The following is a 16,736-nucleotide window of genomic DNA, read 5'->3' as shown; positions in this document are numbered from 1 at the left end:
GCACACATGCATCTGTGCATAAATATCTGTGTTTGCAGGAAAGAAAAGATAGGGTTGTGGGATGTCCCCAGAAGCCACAAGGATTCCAGAGTTTTAGTACCAGGTGAAAGAGCCGCTTCCTCCCACACTACCTCTGGGAGATGCCCTTCTGTAGACTTCTGTAGCCCGGTACCCTCAAGAGCTCCTGGAGACAGACAGTCGGGAACAGTCCTAGGGAAGCAGTGTGGGCCTGTGGCAAAAGCCTGGACTGTGAGGTCAGCAGGATTGGAATCCAGTTCTTGACTCCCAAGCAGGTGCATAATGTCCCTGAGCCCTCCTTTCCTTATCTGTAATATTGAGAACCCATTTCTGGGCTCTTTTGACTGTTAATGAGACAACGTGTGAATGCATGGCACAAGAAGGTTAACTGCTACGAGTTACTGTCCCCACTCTGCCTCACTGCTGAGCTGCCAGCCTGTCCATCTGAGAGGGACTGTGTAGGAGCTGTGGGTGCAGCCAGCACAACTGCCTGCGGAGCCACGCAGGGCACTGACAGTGAAGGCCTATGAGGGGTGCCCTTCAAGGCCACCTCCGTTTTCTTATTTCCTGGGAGATTTACTTCCGTGCTCCTGCTTCCCCTCCCTGAAGCTTTGCCTGCTGTCCATATTTGGAGGGGATTAATAAGATGAGCACTGGGGAGGGGAGGAGCCATCACTCCAGCAGGAATATTCCCAGCGGCTGAGTCACGGCACTTTATTTTCAGTGTGAACGACTGAGAAATCAAAGAGCCCTAAAAGAGGAGGAAGTTTCAGGACAATGTTTTTAAAAAGATAAAAAACATCAACAGCATGGTGGCTGAGTGGAAAATAATAGAAGGGGCTTGAGGAGACTGGAAATTCCAGTTTGTGTAAGGGCGCACAGTGCTGTAATACAGAGTCCCTACCTCTCTGCAGTCCCCGGATGTGAATTCCCAGGCTGCACCCACACCTGAGCAAAGCAGAGGCTGGGCCTTACTAGGTTCTGGCTGCGGGCTGGATCTCAGCTGCAGGGTGTGAGTTTCGGATACTGGTGTTTCCTAGCCTTCTCCACACCTTATGTAATCGGAGGTGAAAAGGTCCAGCCTCGTTTGCAGCTGTGGTTCTTCTGCCCTAGGAAGCCAGGAAGCATAGATTTTTGTATTATTTGCCTCCACTTCTCCCTCCCGCAGCGTGCCACTGTGCACATATGTTTTCTGTTTTCCTGAGCCACGGCAAAGCACAAGCAATTGCCCATTGTAAACACACCTCTGCGTGTCAACACACACCTGGCTGCACTGGAGTGACCAACTTTCTGCTTCTAGGTAATGGCTGGTCTAGAATGGAGGAGGAGGAGAAAAAAAAAACCAAGCAGCAGATGGCCCCCTGAATGTTGCAAACCGTGTTTCTCTAAGCAAGGTTTCTCCACACTCTTGATATTTGGGCCAAATAGTAATTTGTGCGGTTGCTTAGTATATTGTAAGATATTTAGCAGCATCCCTGGCCTCTACCTACCAGATGCTAGGAGCACCCTCCACCCCAGCGTGACAACCAGAAATACCTCCAGATATTGCCAAATGCCCCCAGTTCAGAACCGTATTTGTAAAGCTTAGTAGCACCTTTTTATTTCGTATGGTACTTTGCGTGTTTTGTTGCTGAACTGGAAATAAACATATTAATTTTTAGGTAATAAATTTCAAAAAATGTAACAGGGACACGCAGCCTCTCCATTGGGACTGTCATTTCCAGGCCTTCTTTAAAATTCCACTTGGGCAGTTAAAACAACATAAAATGACTTTCTTAGAGGCTTTCCTGAAATTTAAATTAACCATAATCATTACATATTCCCTATGTCAATAATTTGACTTGCCTACTCAAGTTTTTTAAGCATCAGTTTTGTCTAGTGTGGTTTTTTTCTTTAGAAACCATGTTGGTGATGTGTGAATTGCCCATCTTTTTACAATCTCTGCTCAATAAGTTTATACAATGAGTCTCTGGTAAGAGACAGACGTGGGAGTGAAAATATTTCTCCTTAACCACAGGAAGGGATTTTTTACAATGCCTTTAGCTGCGGATACCCAGGGTACCTCACCCAGCAGGAAGGCGAGGGAACTATACTTGGGCTAAACACTTTCATAAACTACTTCTCCTGGACAAGAAAATGCAAATAGTAGAAATTTCTTTAAAATATCCATGTGCCTTGAGATAGAAGAAAGCCCTTTAGTTTAAGAAAAATGCACTTAAAATTAATACCTTGTGATCCAAAAACATTTTATACATATATGTTCAAGTGTTTTGAAGTGGATTGAACTTCTATTTATAGAGTGTGGTGCGCTTTATTATATAGTATTGTGCATTTACATTGATGATCAAAGAACATTGTATCTATGCAGACATGGATTCCGAAAAGGCTGAAAAATTCCAGGTGAGCCGTGACAGCAGCCTCTAAAGGATCTAGGAACCTAAGGAGGATCTGCCTTTTATTTAATAGAAATCTTAGAAACAAAAATAACTGACATGGCTTGAATGTCAATTGTTTAAAAAAAAAAAAAAAGGAAAAAAATCTGTTGTGTGGTCAGGCAGTTATTTTTATCATCTAGGCATCGTTTTTACCAAAGAAACAAAACAATCAATAATGTTATAAAAGCCACTTATACTCTGAGCTTGAAACAACTGCTTTATGCCACAAAATTCCTACTGCTCTCTCCGTTAGTGACTGGGTAATTCAATATGTCCTGAATGTCGACATATTTTTATTACTCAGCTAAAGTTGGCTTTGCTGGATTAAATGTCATTTAAAATGATCGATTGGCAGCTTGTTTGGGGTTGTTTTCACATTTATGAAAGGAAAAAGTTCGCCGGATACAAATGTTCTTGAAGCTCACAGGGAAACGGCGTTCTCTGGAAGCCCTGCCCTTCCTTTGCCATCTGATAAGTAGGTAACATTCTAGGTCCTGGTTTGATGCCTCCGAAAAACCAACATGGTAGCCCAGCGCAGGTTAAGCCCTTACATGGAGAAATGGTCTGGTTCACATTTCACTGTTTGGTGAGTAGTGGAACGTACCATTACAGTAAAAGAGAAGCAACAGAAACATGCAGTGAAAACCCCCATGCTTGTGGATGGAAAACTCTCCGCTTTGTTTTAGCTCTACGGTAGGCTTCTGAGTGGGGTGCCTTCCGCCTGGAGTCAGGCGGGCTGCCGTGATGTCAGTCACCTTCATATGGGCAAAATGTCTTTATATCAAACTGTAAAAGACAACCAGGTAGTTTCTTAATTGCTGAAATTTATTAAAATAAACACACTAGAAAATCACATTCCCAATCCAGAGGAATCCAATGGTGTCGTTGGCCTATTTGCAGTGAAAATGATTGTAAACCTATAGGGAGACATGGGAGGGGTTGCACACACACTGCCTTTGTTCCTCCTGATTTACTGGCTTTTTTTCCCCTATAGATACAGTCTCACTCTGTCACTCTATCGCCCAGGCTGAGCGTAGTGGGTTGATCATGGCTCACTGCAGCCCCAAACCCCTGGGCTCCAGCAATTCTCCCATTTCAGCCTCCCAACTAGCTGGGATTACACGCATGTACCACTACGCCCGGAAAAATTTTAATTTTTTTGTAGAGATGAGGTCTCGTTATGTTGCCCAGGCTGGTCTTGAACTCCTCCTGGGCTTTCAAGCAAGCCTACCGCCTCTGCCTCCCAAAACTTTGGGATTATAGGTATAAGCCACCACGCCCAGCCCTAATTTACAGGCACTTTATGTGATAAGATTTGATTTTGTCAGATGTTTTCCAGTTGGAAGAGATTATGGAAAATTAAAATATATCTGCCGTTTGATTGTAGGAGAAACACTGAAATATTAAGCCACAGCTGAGTTCTGGCCTTAGTCCTTTTGAGGCTGCTCTGACAAACTTGCCATAGACTGGGTAGTTTATACCCAGTAGACACGGACTGCTCCACAGTTCTGGGGGCTGGGAAGATCAAGGCCCTGGCAGATGAGGCTTCTGGTGAGGGCCCACTTTCTGGTTCATAGACAGCATCTTCTTTCTGTGTCTTCACTTGGTGGAAGGGTGAGGGGTCTCCCGCAGGCCTCTTTTAAAAGGGCACTAATCCCACTCACAAGGGTGGAGCCCCCAAGACCTAATCACCTCCCAAAGGTACCTTGGCAGTTAGGATTTCAACAGATGAATTTGGGGAGGACATGAAGATTCAGACCACAGCAGATCTCTATTTTCCCTTTATAGTGAAAGTGACTCAAGACAAGAAGATGCTTGCAAGGGAAAAAGACACTTTGCCACTTTTTACTGCTTTGCCTAGAAACTAGAATCATCCTCCTTCAAATACCTTAAAAATGAGCTAGATTGGCTGGGCGCGGTGGCTCAAGCCTGTAATCCCAGCACTTTGGGAGGCCGAGACGGGCGGATCACGAGGTTAGGAGATCGAGACCATCCTGGCTAACATGGTGAAACCCCGTCTCTACTACAAAAATACAAAAAAAACTAGCCGGGCGAGGTGGCGGGTGCCTGTAGTCCCAGCTACTCGGGAGGCTGAGGCAGGAGAATGGCGTGAACCCGGGAGGCAGAGCTTGCAGTGAGCCGAGATCCGGCCACTGCACTCCAGCCTGGGCGACCAAGCGAGACTCCGTCTCAAGAAAAAAAAAAAAAATGAGCTAGATTATTCTCAGTCTACAGTAGGACACTGATTTCTCAAGGTACTTATGATGCTCCGGTTACTCATCTTCTCCACACCCCCCACCTCAGCCTGCCCTCTGGCAATACAGAATGCAGCCATGGCAAGATGGGGTGGGCAATAGAAGTGTCTGGACAGCTTCTGTTGTTAGAATGGAGTTCACACTCCAGAACTATGGTGTCATTGTTTTAAGAAGGAGGCCACTTGTCCTTTTCCAAAACACAATCAGTGACATACTACATTAATGTTTAAACACAGATAATACAGAAGAAAGGATACCATAAGGGATACTAGAGATTTAGGGTCGCTGTACGTTTAATGGTAGTTCCTTGAAAGATTAAGCTTCTGGAAAATGCCACATTTTTCTGCCAGTGTCTTCTGCTGTTCAAAGAGAATGCTGGAGTTAGAAAAGGTACACTGAGCAGGTGTACTTTGTTCTGCAAAGCCCTAAGATTTTACGAACGTATACCCATTAACGAGTTTCTCTGAGACTAGAAATTGCAGTGGGAAGTGTGTCATAGCATGGGCTCTGGGGTCATACAGAGCCAAGAATCCTGTGTGTCATTCGTAAGCTGTGTCCTTCTGAGTAAATCATCAAACCCTCCCAGCCCCAGCTTCCTGGTCTATAAAATAGGAATAGCAACAGCACCTGCCTCATAAGGTGGCATAAGGGTCAGATGTAACCAGGCTTGTCGAAGCCACAGCACAGTACCCACAAATAGCACCCACTAAATACCGTTGTTATTTTTATTACTTTCTCTTCCCTCCCATTATCACTAATACAGTAATCCTGTAAAGTAAGTGCTGTTATTCCCACTTCATAAGTGAGGCAATGGAACCTCAGGAAGATTAACAAACATGTTCAGGATGGCCCAACTGAATTCCCCTTGTAAATATACCCCCAGAGAAGGGTGTATGTCTTTCTCTGCAATGCAGATGTATTGGCTGTAATATATTCCAAGTCTCAACTGGACACTCCCCTTTCAAATGTGCCAGGCCCAGGCCTCGCCCAAAGTGAAAAAGAAAGAACACTGTAGTGCAGGAGTCCAGAGTGCAAATCCCTGTGACCTCGGGCAAGTTATTTCAACCTCTCTGAGGATCAGAAATAATACAGGTAAAGTGCTGAGTTCATACTTGGCATTTAGTAATGGATCTTCCATCACCAGCCATTCTGACGAGTGCCTATAAAAAGTGCGCATTTCCAGAATCATGCAGTGAACACCTGGAAACTGATGTTGCTTCTCCTCATCTGGAGGCCAGTTAATCTTTAACTCAACCTAGAAGGCACACATCTGTCCCCAGCTACCTCTCCAGGTTCTGCTGGGGGGCAACCATACACTTTCATTGCACACATCCAGAAAGTCCTAGAACAAGGGGAAGGTGCACATCACATCGTCGTCCTTTTTTTTTTTTTTGGAGATGGAGTCTCGCTTTGTTGCCCAGGCCGGAGTGCAGTGACACGATCTCGGCTCACTGCAACTTCCGCCTCCTAGGTTCAGGCGATTCTCCTGCCTCAGCCTCCCAAGTAGCTGGGATTTCAGGCACACGCCACCATGCCTGGCTAATTTCTTGTATGTTTAGTACAGACAGGGTTTCACCACATTGGTCAGGCTGGTCTCAAACTCCTGGCCTGAAGTGATCTACCCGCCTCAGCCTCCCAGAGTGCTGGGATTACAGGCGTGAGCCACCACGCCCGGCCGTGTCTTCTCTTTTAATTTACAAACCCACAGCTGAAAGCCAAGGCCCAACACCATGCCTAGGCCATATTAAATCACTTAACACTTAATAAATATCCATTGCCTGACTGAGTGTTCAAACATCAGTTCTGCAAATGGAGAAAGTGATTTTTGCACTGGGCTGCTTTCTGCCATGATCCATTGTATCAAAACATTTTTTAAAAGTCTCCAAAGTGTGATAGAATGAGCATATCTGTATTTCTTTTTAAAACCATGCTAGCCACAGTTCCCACAGAGTCACCAAGCCACATAATTTTTCTTTTCCCACCGTTTTTCACTCCTCACTCGTTTTTGCTGTGTTTTTAGCCTACCCCAGCCTTCTCATCTTTATCCATCCGTCTCCCACCAACACCAGGATAATCTTTTCATCCCACTATTTTTTACCACACAGCTCTCTCTGTAACATCAGGACCCTCTTTCCACCCTTTTCTCCTTCCAGGCTGCATTTAACACACATTCAGAGCCCGTTCATTCACAGTTAGAACTTGCTTCCCGTCTTTCACATGGGCTCTGCCCAGATTTAAGTTTGGGTCACGACTGTGGACTTCCAGGTCACTGTATCATCATCTGTGGAGGGAGGCTGTTGCCTGGATCATCTCTGAGGCCTCCAGTGGGTCAAAGGTCACACAACAGGACCTCCCTCCATCTCTCTGGGCCTTCATTCCTTCCCTGTAAAACAAGGAAGTTAGACAATCAGTCAACTCAAGCTAGGCAGAAGCAGTTGCTGGATTGTTTTTTGATTCTTCTGGTTAGTGACTCAACAAGAAACGTTTTCAACAGTGTTTTCTTGCCCTTTTCCTCTGTAGACTGTAGACTGCTTTGGGATTACGTCTATCAGTTGCTTTCTGACAGCCGGTACGAAAACTTCATCCGATGGGAGGACAAAGAATCCAAAATATTCCGGATAGTGGATCCCAACGGACTGGCTCGACTGTGGGGAAACCATAAGGTAAAAGGGCAGCAGATATCTGTTGCATAAACTAGTGCTGAAATGAAGTCTTTATCCCTGGATTGGAGGATAATCGTCTATCTTCTGCTTTTTACATCTGCCCATACTTATTTAGTTTATTCCTTGCTAGGCAAGCAATTAGGCAGTTGCAAAGGGAAGGAAATAATTAAAGATGCATCTTTCCATTTGTTCCTGAGACCAGGTGCCCATTAACTCACATATCCTGGTTTACTGGGCTGCATCATGAGTGACTCTTGTTTCCACTCCCCTTGACCTGATCCCGTCACCTCCACTGTTGTTAGGGACTGGGTAAAAGGGAAGTACGGCAAGACTCTGTGACTCACAGGGGACCTTTGGGAAGTGCCACTTCTTTTCTGCTCAGTTAGAAACTCCCATGTTCCCCAAAGCCCATTTCTTCATAGGAAATACTTACATTCTGGCTGTAAAACATCCCCTTTATAAGCAAGCAATGCAAGAAGTTTGCCCCACAATTTTCCAAACTGAGAGGAGGGAATGGCATTGAATAAAGTCTTTTGCAGTAAGGAAGACTGCTCAAGTGTGGAGATGTAAAAAGTGGGTAGCCGTGATCCAGGCCAGCCGATAGGTGGACCTGAAGCAAAGCCTGATGTTGGCACGGTGGTGGCACAACCTCAATCTGCTGAGTGAGAAGGCAGAGAGGTCCAGCCAGGTGTGCCCAGACCTGCAGCCTTCTAAGAAGGCAGTGGGTAATGCAGACCATGACCAAATATGGCAAGGCCCCACTGACAGATACTTCCATGTGTGAGTCACTGAGAAAAATCCCTCTGCTACTCCCACATTGTACCATTGCCTCAGGCCCAGAACCACTGTATTCTTGCTTCCACAACAGGAATTTAAACAAAAAAATTGTCTTCCTTAAAACGACAGACCAGAAACACAAGTTTGAGAAAAGGTCATTGCAACAAAAAAAAAGAAATGCTGTGTGGGTCAGAAGGTGAAGGGTGACCCAGAGATAGGGGGAACCTGCAGGAAATTCCTTAGGCGGAGCAGAGAGCAGTCTTGGGAAAAGGAAATAAGGGAGGCTGCTATGGGATCTGTTTTATTAGCTAGGGCTCCAGGACTTTGGACAAAGGGTGATTCACCTTAGGAGTAAACCTTGGTGACAGGGAATATAAAAAGCTAAACGGTGGGGACAGATGTGCCTGGAAGGCAGCAGATTAGCAGGTAGCTTCCCAAACTGGCAGGGCCACAGGCAGCAGCTGAAGAGCTTTTATTTTAATAGCTCCCCCAGTGCCTTTTCTGAGGTTCATTTCATTGTGTCTTTGTGCTTTTTTCTCCCTTCCTCCTTTGAACAAACAGAACAGAACAAACATGACCTATGAGAAAATGTCCAGAGCCCTGCGCCACTACTACAAACTAAACATTATCAGGAAGGAGCCAGGACAAAGGCTTTTGTTCAGGTAGCACTTCCTTTTTCTCCTTTCCTTCTTTTGGGAGGATGCTGTTTTCTTTAAAGAACGGGGAGTGGGGGGAGACTGTTAAGATCTCTACCTGCCTATCGGATACCCAAAGCCAATCATTGCTACAAACTGAATACCGGGTACTGGTTTGTTAGGATTTAAGGAAATTATTTTTTAACTTATGTCTGTCCTGTAATAAAGCCAAAACTAAATGAACAGAATCTGACTCACCTTTAAAATAACGCAGTGATCAAATAATATTATGTAGCATTAAAGTCCGGTGTAGTTAAAAGCACAAAGTCAATGGCAAAACAAGGAATTAACCCTAGACTTCCAGGTTACCAACCCTGTAAGACAACTTTCTGAACCAGTATTTGTCAAAATGCAGGTAATGACCCACAGTGAGTCACGAAATAGATTGAATGGGTCCATCACAGCTTTTTTTTTTTAATGAAATAAAAATAGGATAGGATAGAGCTGAAAATGCCAGACTGCATCACATGTAGCAAGAATGACAGTTGATTCATGAAAATGTTGTTCCAGGTGTGTATGTACGTGATGAGTCATGATGTAAAATACATTTCTATTTCTTATAATGCATCATAGTCAGAAAAGTCTACAAGCTGCTGTACTAGAATTTTTCTCTCCAGAATTCCTCATAATGAGTTATCCTCATAGATAACCAGTTAGCCTGCCACATAGATTGCGATTCCAAGTACTGTGCAAGAGAGGAGAAAGAATTAGAAGAATGGGGGATCTGAAGGACCAGTCAGGAGACGTAGAAGTAGACCTCTGGTGCTGGTAGTAGTCATTAGTGGGACCAAGTGCAGGTTGGTAGAAGTGACATCAACAAACACAATCTTGGGTGATGGGTTTTGGCAGGTGGGACAGAAGAGAGTGACAGATGGGGCTAGAAATGTAGATTGTGAATTTTCTGTATACAGGTAGGAAGTGATACCATGTATGAACAGATGAGCTCACTGATATGATTAATTTATTGGAAAGAGCGGAGAACCTGGTCTTTAGCATTGAGAAGGAATGGTAACTTAGGAATAGTAAAAGCAATTAAGATCTTCAAAAGAAACGAGAAAGGCTATTCAAGAAAGGGAAACAGAATAGAAGGAATTAAAAAAAGAACCCTCCCTTCTCTGGCTCTACTGATGCCTTTTCTTCATCCTTCAACCTAAATGCAGTCCTTGGCTCCCTTTGTTCCCACTCTATACCTTTTTTGTGGATGAATTGATCCCAACACACAACTTCATTTATCACCTCAGTGGTTAGGCTCTTAAATCTCTACATCCAACTCTAAAATCTCCCTGAAATTCCAAATTTGAATATCCAAGAGTTTATTGTAGGCTGTGTCCACTTAAGTGTCACATTTAAGTATTTCAGACATTACACCTTCAAAACAGAAACTCATCTCAGATTAGAAATTCCACCCAGAGGCCGGGCATGGTGGCTAATGCCTGTAATCCCAGCACTTTGGGAGGCCAAGGCGGGCGGATCACAAGGGCAAGAGATCGAGACCATCCTGGCCAACATGGTGAAACCCCATCTCTACTAAAAACACAAAATTAGCTGGGCGTAGTACCATACACCTGTAGTCCCAGCTACTTGGGAGGCTGAGGCAAGAGAATTGCTTGAACCCGGGCGGCGGAGGTTGCAGTGAACCGAGATTGCGCCACTGCACTCCAGCCTGGCAACAGTGTGAGACTCCATCTCAAGAAAAAAAGAAAAAATAAATTCCACCCAGAATTATTGAATTCTTTACTCATCAGAGGCATCACTGCTGTTTAAAGCAACCAACTTTGAAACTAGAGTTCCCTTTGACTCTTCCTGTATCCCAGTCATTGTGCTAGATTGACCATTGGCTCTTCAGCACCATTCCCACTCTATTCTGTGTTGCAGAGGCTAGAAGCCTGGGAACTACATTTCCCAGGGCTTTTTGCCAGAAGGTCCCAGGTTGGAGTCTTTCAATGACAAGCAGTTTCATGAGATCTGGGAGATGAGAAAAAGGCAAAGGCTTCCCTGGCAGTGGAAGCTGATGTCTGGACTTCATGATTCACATCGGGATTCACTTAACAATGTCTTTCTGTCTGGTCCACTCCTCTGCCTCATGAAACCATAATACAAACTGTCAGCTGCCCTACAACACTAATACGATTCCTTTAACTTTTGCCTTTTTAATACCTATACCCTCAAGGCTCAACCTCAAGTCTATTGCCCTGAATGAGGCCTTCTTCGGCTGCTCCAACACACATAGCTATCATCTTCCATCATCGCTTGGGTTCCCTTGGGCCCCCAAGGGATATGATTTGCTTTTGCTTTTTTCTTTTCTTTTCTTTCCTTTTTTTTTTTTTAAGACAAAGTCTTTCTCTGTCACCCAGGCTATAGCACAGTGGCACAATCTCAACTCACCGGAACCTCCACCTCCTGAATTCAAACAATTCTCATAATAATCATGCCTCAGCCTCCCTAGTAGCTGGGATTACAGGTGCCTACCACCATGCCTGGCTAATTTTTGTATTTTTAGTGGAGACAGGGTTTCGCCATGTTGGCCACTCTTGTCTCGAACTCCTGGCTTCAAGTGATCTGCCCACCTTGGCCTCCCAAAGTGCTTGGATTACAGATGTGAGCCACTGTGCCTGGCCAACTTGTTTGTTTTTCTAGAGACAGGGTCTCACTCTGTTGCCCAGGCTGGAGTGCAGTGGTGTGGTCATAGCTCACGGAAGCCTCAAACTCTGGGCTCAAGCAATCCTCCTGCCTCAGCCTCCAGAGTAGCTAGAGTAACTACATGATTTATATTTTTAATACAGGTTGAGTATCCCTTATCTGGAATGCCTGGGACCAGAAGTGTTTCCGATTTTTGGATTAGGGATGCTCAGCCTGTAATTAACATGTGTGAAGCCCTTCTCTCTGACAACTAGACTATAAGCTCCTAGAAGGTAGAGGATTCTATTTTTTATCATTCTGTATTACACCTTTCAATAAATGCTTATTGACAGCCTGGTGTGGAATATCAGAAGCTTAATACGGGAAAGTCATCAAAAGAAGAAAGGGGTAGTTTGGGGGGCCAAGCACAGCACATCTGTGGAGCTGGCTGAGAGGGGCTCCTTATTGACTTCAGATGTGGAGGGAGAAATTTTAGTTAGGGGATAAAAGAGGAGAAAGACTGCAGATGCTACAGATCATACTGCTGGAGAAGTTTGCCAACAATGAGCAGGAAAAGCAGTAGTAGCCAGAAGATTGATAGGCTTCCAACAAAAGATCTTCTGTAAAAGAAGAATAGTGCTCTTCGTGAGGGAGAGATGAGTCCTTTTTGAGGAAATGAATGTTAGAAGCCAGACTTGCCACAAAATGAAGGTTTCTTGGTGTAAGACCTAGTATGTAATCAAGTGAGGTGTTGAATTGTGAGTACTCTTCACAAGATGTTTCCGTGTTGAAGATGGATGTTTAAGTGTTGAAATCATGGACTAGTGCCATTAAGCAGCTCTTTGATGAGGAGGCAGAACACAAAGAATGAGTAGGACTCAACTCGTGAGAAGAGTCAGGAGGGCTCCAGATAAGGGAAAAGCTGAAGATGTGTAGGAGAGCGTGTGCCATAATTTATACAAGAGCCTAGACCGCTAGACTGCAGTGGGTTCATACTGGTGAACAGTGGAAAATAAGAGCTTCCTAGGTAAAGATGGTAGAAGAACCCGATGAGCAGAGCAAAAGGATGTACCCTTGACTTGTTGAGTGGTCCTTGTAGGCTTTTGCACGTGGATGAATGAGAGAAAATGTAAGTTCTAAGATAGTGGTACAGGGCAGAGTATATGGGGAGAGAAAAGTATGCAGGCACAGAGGGGGACTGGAAAGGGTGCTCCTACAGTGCAGGCGGAATATCTGCAACCAGGCTGCCTTCCTGAGCCATTGTAAATCATGGTCGAAACATGTCATTGATGTCACTTCCAGTTTAACCCATTGAACAGGAAGATGAGGCTTGCTGTACACCCAGTTGCAAAGGTAGACAGACTAACGAAGGTTCATTGCTGTCATTTGGGTGAATCCGTGATAACGTTGTAAAAGATTCTCTCTTTTTTTGCCTTTCTAATTTTCCAGAAGCTCCACTAAATTGTCCTATTGTCAGCATTTTTCACTTAACATTTAACTATATCCTTTGAAATGTAAGTTTTGAATACCATTTCCTGGGCTCACAGTCTGGAATGGAAGAGGATATACAGCTCTCGTGAGTCTGTAAAATCTAATCCTGTAAAAGAAAGAAACATATATACATGGTCTGGACAAAGGCTTTCCTGTATGGTCATGCAGTAATACACCACACGGTCCCAAAGGGTGCTCACTACCTCACAGACATCCTAGACTTTTTTTTTTTTTTTAAATAATTAGGATTTCACTTTGTCACCCAAGTTAGAGTACAGTGGCATGATCATAGCTCACTGCAGCCTCAACCTCCTGCGCTTAAGGGATTCTCCTACCTCAGCCTCCCAAGTAACTAGGACTACAGGTGCACACCACCATACCCAGGTTGTTGTGTTTCGTTTTGGTTTTTTGTTTTGTTTTTTTTTTTTTTTGGTAGAGGTGGGGTCTCGCTATGTTGCCCAAGCTGGTCTCAAACTCCCTAGGTTCAAGTTGTCTTCCCACCTTGGCCTCCCAATGCACTAGGATTATAGGCCTGAGCTACCATGCCTGGCCCTAGTCTTTTTAAATAATCATTTTGCCACTTTTTAGACAGTCAGAGAAAGGGGTACCTTTTCCTAATTTGCACTAAGTTAGCGTTAATCTCGGGGTTCAGTAGCTCTCCAGCTGTATAAGATGATGGAGACTTGCTTTATACACAGGCTAGAGTTCAAAGTAAAGACAGCTTTAGGAAAATGGAATCTCTTAACTCCTCCACTTCTTCCAAAGGTTTATGAAAACCCCAGATGAAATCATGAGTGGCCGAACAGACCGTCTGGAGCACCTAGAGTCCCAGGAGCTGGATGAACAAATATACCAAGAAGATGAATGCTGAAGGAGCCAACAGTCCACCTCAGCGGGCCAGCAGCCCAGGGAGCCCCTGCCCACCAGGATTGCTGGAGGTGTGACGGAGCAGGCGGGCTGAGGAGAGTGGAAAAGGAAGCGACCCGGAAATGGCAGGGACACTTCTCTTGCAGACGAAGAGGGACCCTGGAGCACCTTGGACAAACCACCCAGCAAAGGCGGGGCTGGAATTCTGGCAGAGGGCATGAGCCCGGGACTCGCATGTCACGTTTCCTTCTCATTTGGAATCTCCATCTGTAATTCCTCACCCTCACCCTTCCACCGTTGTTAGTTTCATGGTGTTTTTGTTTTTATTTTAAGAACATGCAGTTTGACTCTTCATCATTCATCTAGGGGAAGACATCCGATGTTGTTTTCCTATGGAAATATATATCTAGTATATATATATTTTTTGCAAATCTCACAAAGTGCGGCAAGCCCAGCTGGTCAGGAAAGAGAAATACTTGCAGAGGGGTTCAGGTTCCTCTTTTTCCTGCCACACGGATCAGGTGTATTCCTGTTACTGTTGGGTCTTGGCTGAAAAAAAAAAAAAAAAATGCTTTTAAAAAAGATAAAATGAAAAGGAGAGCTCTCTTTTTCTCTCTCTTGCTCTGTTCTTCCCTTGGTCCCCTCTGTCCTCCCTCCCTGCCTGCTGTTGCGATTCAGATGCCTTCTGACAGAGTTCAGCCTCTTGGAGAGTCTTGGGGGTTGTTGGCACCTAAACAGAATCAGTGACCTGGGTGCTTTGTGGCCAGCAGTACAGAATCCAACCCACATCCCAGCATTTGGCCACCCATCTGAGGGAGGCCAGAATCATCACAGATGCTGCTGTACTGCAGACAGATACATGCTAGTCTAGAGAGCCACCCCTGAGATGACTGTGAGAACCATGCGTCTAAGGCGTAAGATAAGGACGGAAGGCCGTCCAAGTTACTTGGAAGGCCTCGGCAGTTGGGATTAGCTTGGGAGCGCTGCAAAGTGGAAAATATGAAAAGACCACACAGGCCCAGCAGTCTAGAAACTGGGCAAAAATATTCTGCAGTGGAGATTGATTTTTCCAAAGCAGGTAACAGAGGCTGGTGAGGAAAGATCCTCTCTGCTCCATTCCAAAGGCCATCTTGCCGTCAGTTTCATGCCTTTGCCTGATTTTTTTTTTTTTTTTTCAGTTCCTAGCCTTTTTTAAAGTTTCCTCGTCTCCACTGGACACAGAGCATTGGAGACGGAGGATCCCAAAGGGCAGTCTCAGTTGCAATCAGTGTTTGCCCACCCTGGGCAGACAGGAAATTCCTCGGATCCATTACTTTTCTTTCTTTCATAGCTATGTCTCGGAAAGGACCCATTTGTGGCTCTTTTTCACCTCAAAATAAGATCGATGGTATCTTGTAAAATGAGGGTAGTGCCACTTCTTAGTATTTTTTATAACAGATATTTTTAGAAAGCTGTTTTAGATTTTTTTTTTTTTTTCCTTTTCTAGCCATCTAAATTGACTCTTCCAATATAGGTCTCAGAAATCCAATATTTGGAATACAATTTCTTTTAATCCAGATTAGATCTGCCTTACAAAGCACCCCCTCCTCGTTCCCCTCTGTTTCCTCCACTCAGCTGGGGGAGCAACTCACAGCTCCTCCAGGATACGTATGTGCCCTCAGCAGCAGCTCCCAGGGAAGTTACCAGACCCCCGGGCTTCTCCGCAGCCTTTTCTGAGTTGAGTCAGACCTGTAGAGTTTGGGTCACACAGGCAAGAGGAATTTTCCCTGGGCCTTACTGACAAGGACACCAACCTAGGGTGCGAACAGATGGACTGTGGTTCAAGGACACTGGAATTGAACTGATCAAGGCTCCCTTCAGCCTTGGTCTGTCCCTGTCTCTTATCAGAGCACAGGTAGACACACGGGCATAGCCAACCCACTCCTACTGTCACAGGTGCCCCACCATTTGACCTTCCAGGAGGTCAGGGGCCTTCTATGTGAGGTGAGCGGGTCTCAGTCTGCTTGAATGGTGATGAGATTCTGCCAGATTTCAGCACACTGCAGGTGTCTTTTGAGAGCGTTCAGTAGGACATGGTGATCCCTAATTCAGCCTCTAAGATGACTGGTATTTGATCTCAAATGCAGAGATTAAGCCAAATACCTGATGTATTATGAAGGCCACTGATTTTAAGAATGGAGAGAAAGGGATTTGTACTGCATCCCTCTGTATGAATATGAAATCAGAGACCAGGGCATGATGTTGCTCGGGTTAGAGCCTCTCAGTCTGGCCTCTTCACCCAAGCACAAGAACTCAGTCTCTTACTGCTCAAAGAATCTTACAGTTGAATTACGGAGGGAAATTCCCTTTTGCCCCAAGAGTTTCTATATTTAAAGCAATATCCCAGGAGAATAAGTTAGACTTAGGATGATACCTTCAGCCACTTGAAGAAGAAATAGAAGGCACTCATTCCAATATAGTCTTTATTTCCCATTCAGATACAGGTTGAGCATCCCTAATCTGAACAGTTAAAACCCCCAAATGCCCCAAAATCCAAAACTTCTTGAATGCTATGACACCATCAGTGGAAAATTCCACACCTAACACCTTTGCTTTCTTCTGGTTCAATGTACACAAATTGTTTTATATAGAAAATTATTTCAAATATCATAAGATTACCTTCAGGCTATGTGTATAAAGTATATATGACCCATAAGTGAATTTTGTGTTTAGACTTTGTGTCCATCCCCAAGATTTCTCATCTATATACAAATATTCCAAGATACAAAAAAATTTAAAAATTCAAGACCCAGAACACTTCTGGTCTCAAGCATTTCAGGTAAGGGATATCCATCTGTACTACCAATAATGATTTTGTAATCCCCCTAACTGCAAATGTCCTCTTCATTTGTTCTTTATGAGAAGACCTGGGTAGTG

At 44.5% G+C, this 16,736-nt stretch overlaps 1 protein-coding gene across 1 annotated transcript in view; it reads left to right on the top strand.

Annotated features, from left to right (window-relative positions):
* The window catches only part of ETV6 (ets variant 6), a 260,618-nt gene extending 244,098 nt beyond the window's left edge, over positions 1 to 16,520 (top strand). Inside the window, exons 6-8 of the mRNA XM_011993649.1 lie at positions 7,229 to 7,371; positions 8,710 to 8,810; positions 13,719 to 16,520. Coding sequence (XP_011849039.1) covers positions 7,229 to 7,371; positions 8,710 to 8,810; positions 13,719 to 13,824 — 350 coding nt within the window. The 3' untranslated portion in view covers positions 13,825 to 16,520. The remainder of the gene's footprint in view (positions 1 to 7,228; positions 7,372 to 8,709; positions 8,811 to 13,718) is intronic.
* The last annotated feature ends 216 nt before the right edge of the window (positions 16,521 to 16,736 follow it).

The sequence above is a fragment of the Mandrillus leucophaeus genome, unplaced genomic scaffold (assembly GCF_000951045.1).
Source record: "Mandrillus leucophaeus isolate KB7577 unplaced genomic scaffold, Mleu.le_1.0 Scaffold431, whole genome shotgun sequence".
In the NCBI taxonomy this organism is placed as follows: domain Eukaryota; kingdom Metazoa; phylum Chordata; class Mammalia; order Primates; family Cercopithecidae; genus Mandrillus; species Mandrillus leucophaeus.
The sequence above is the reverse complement of the archived record's forward strand: the minus strand, read 5'-3'. Positions and strand labels throughout refer to the sequence as shown.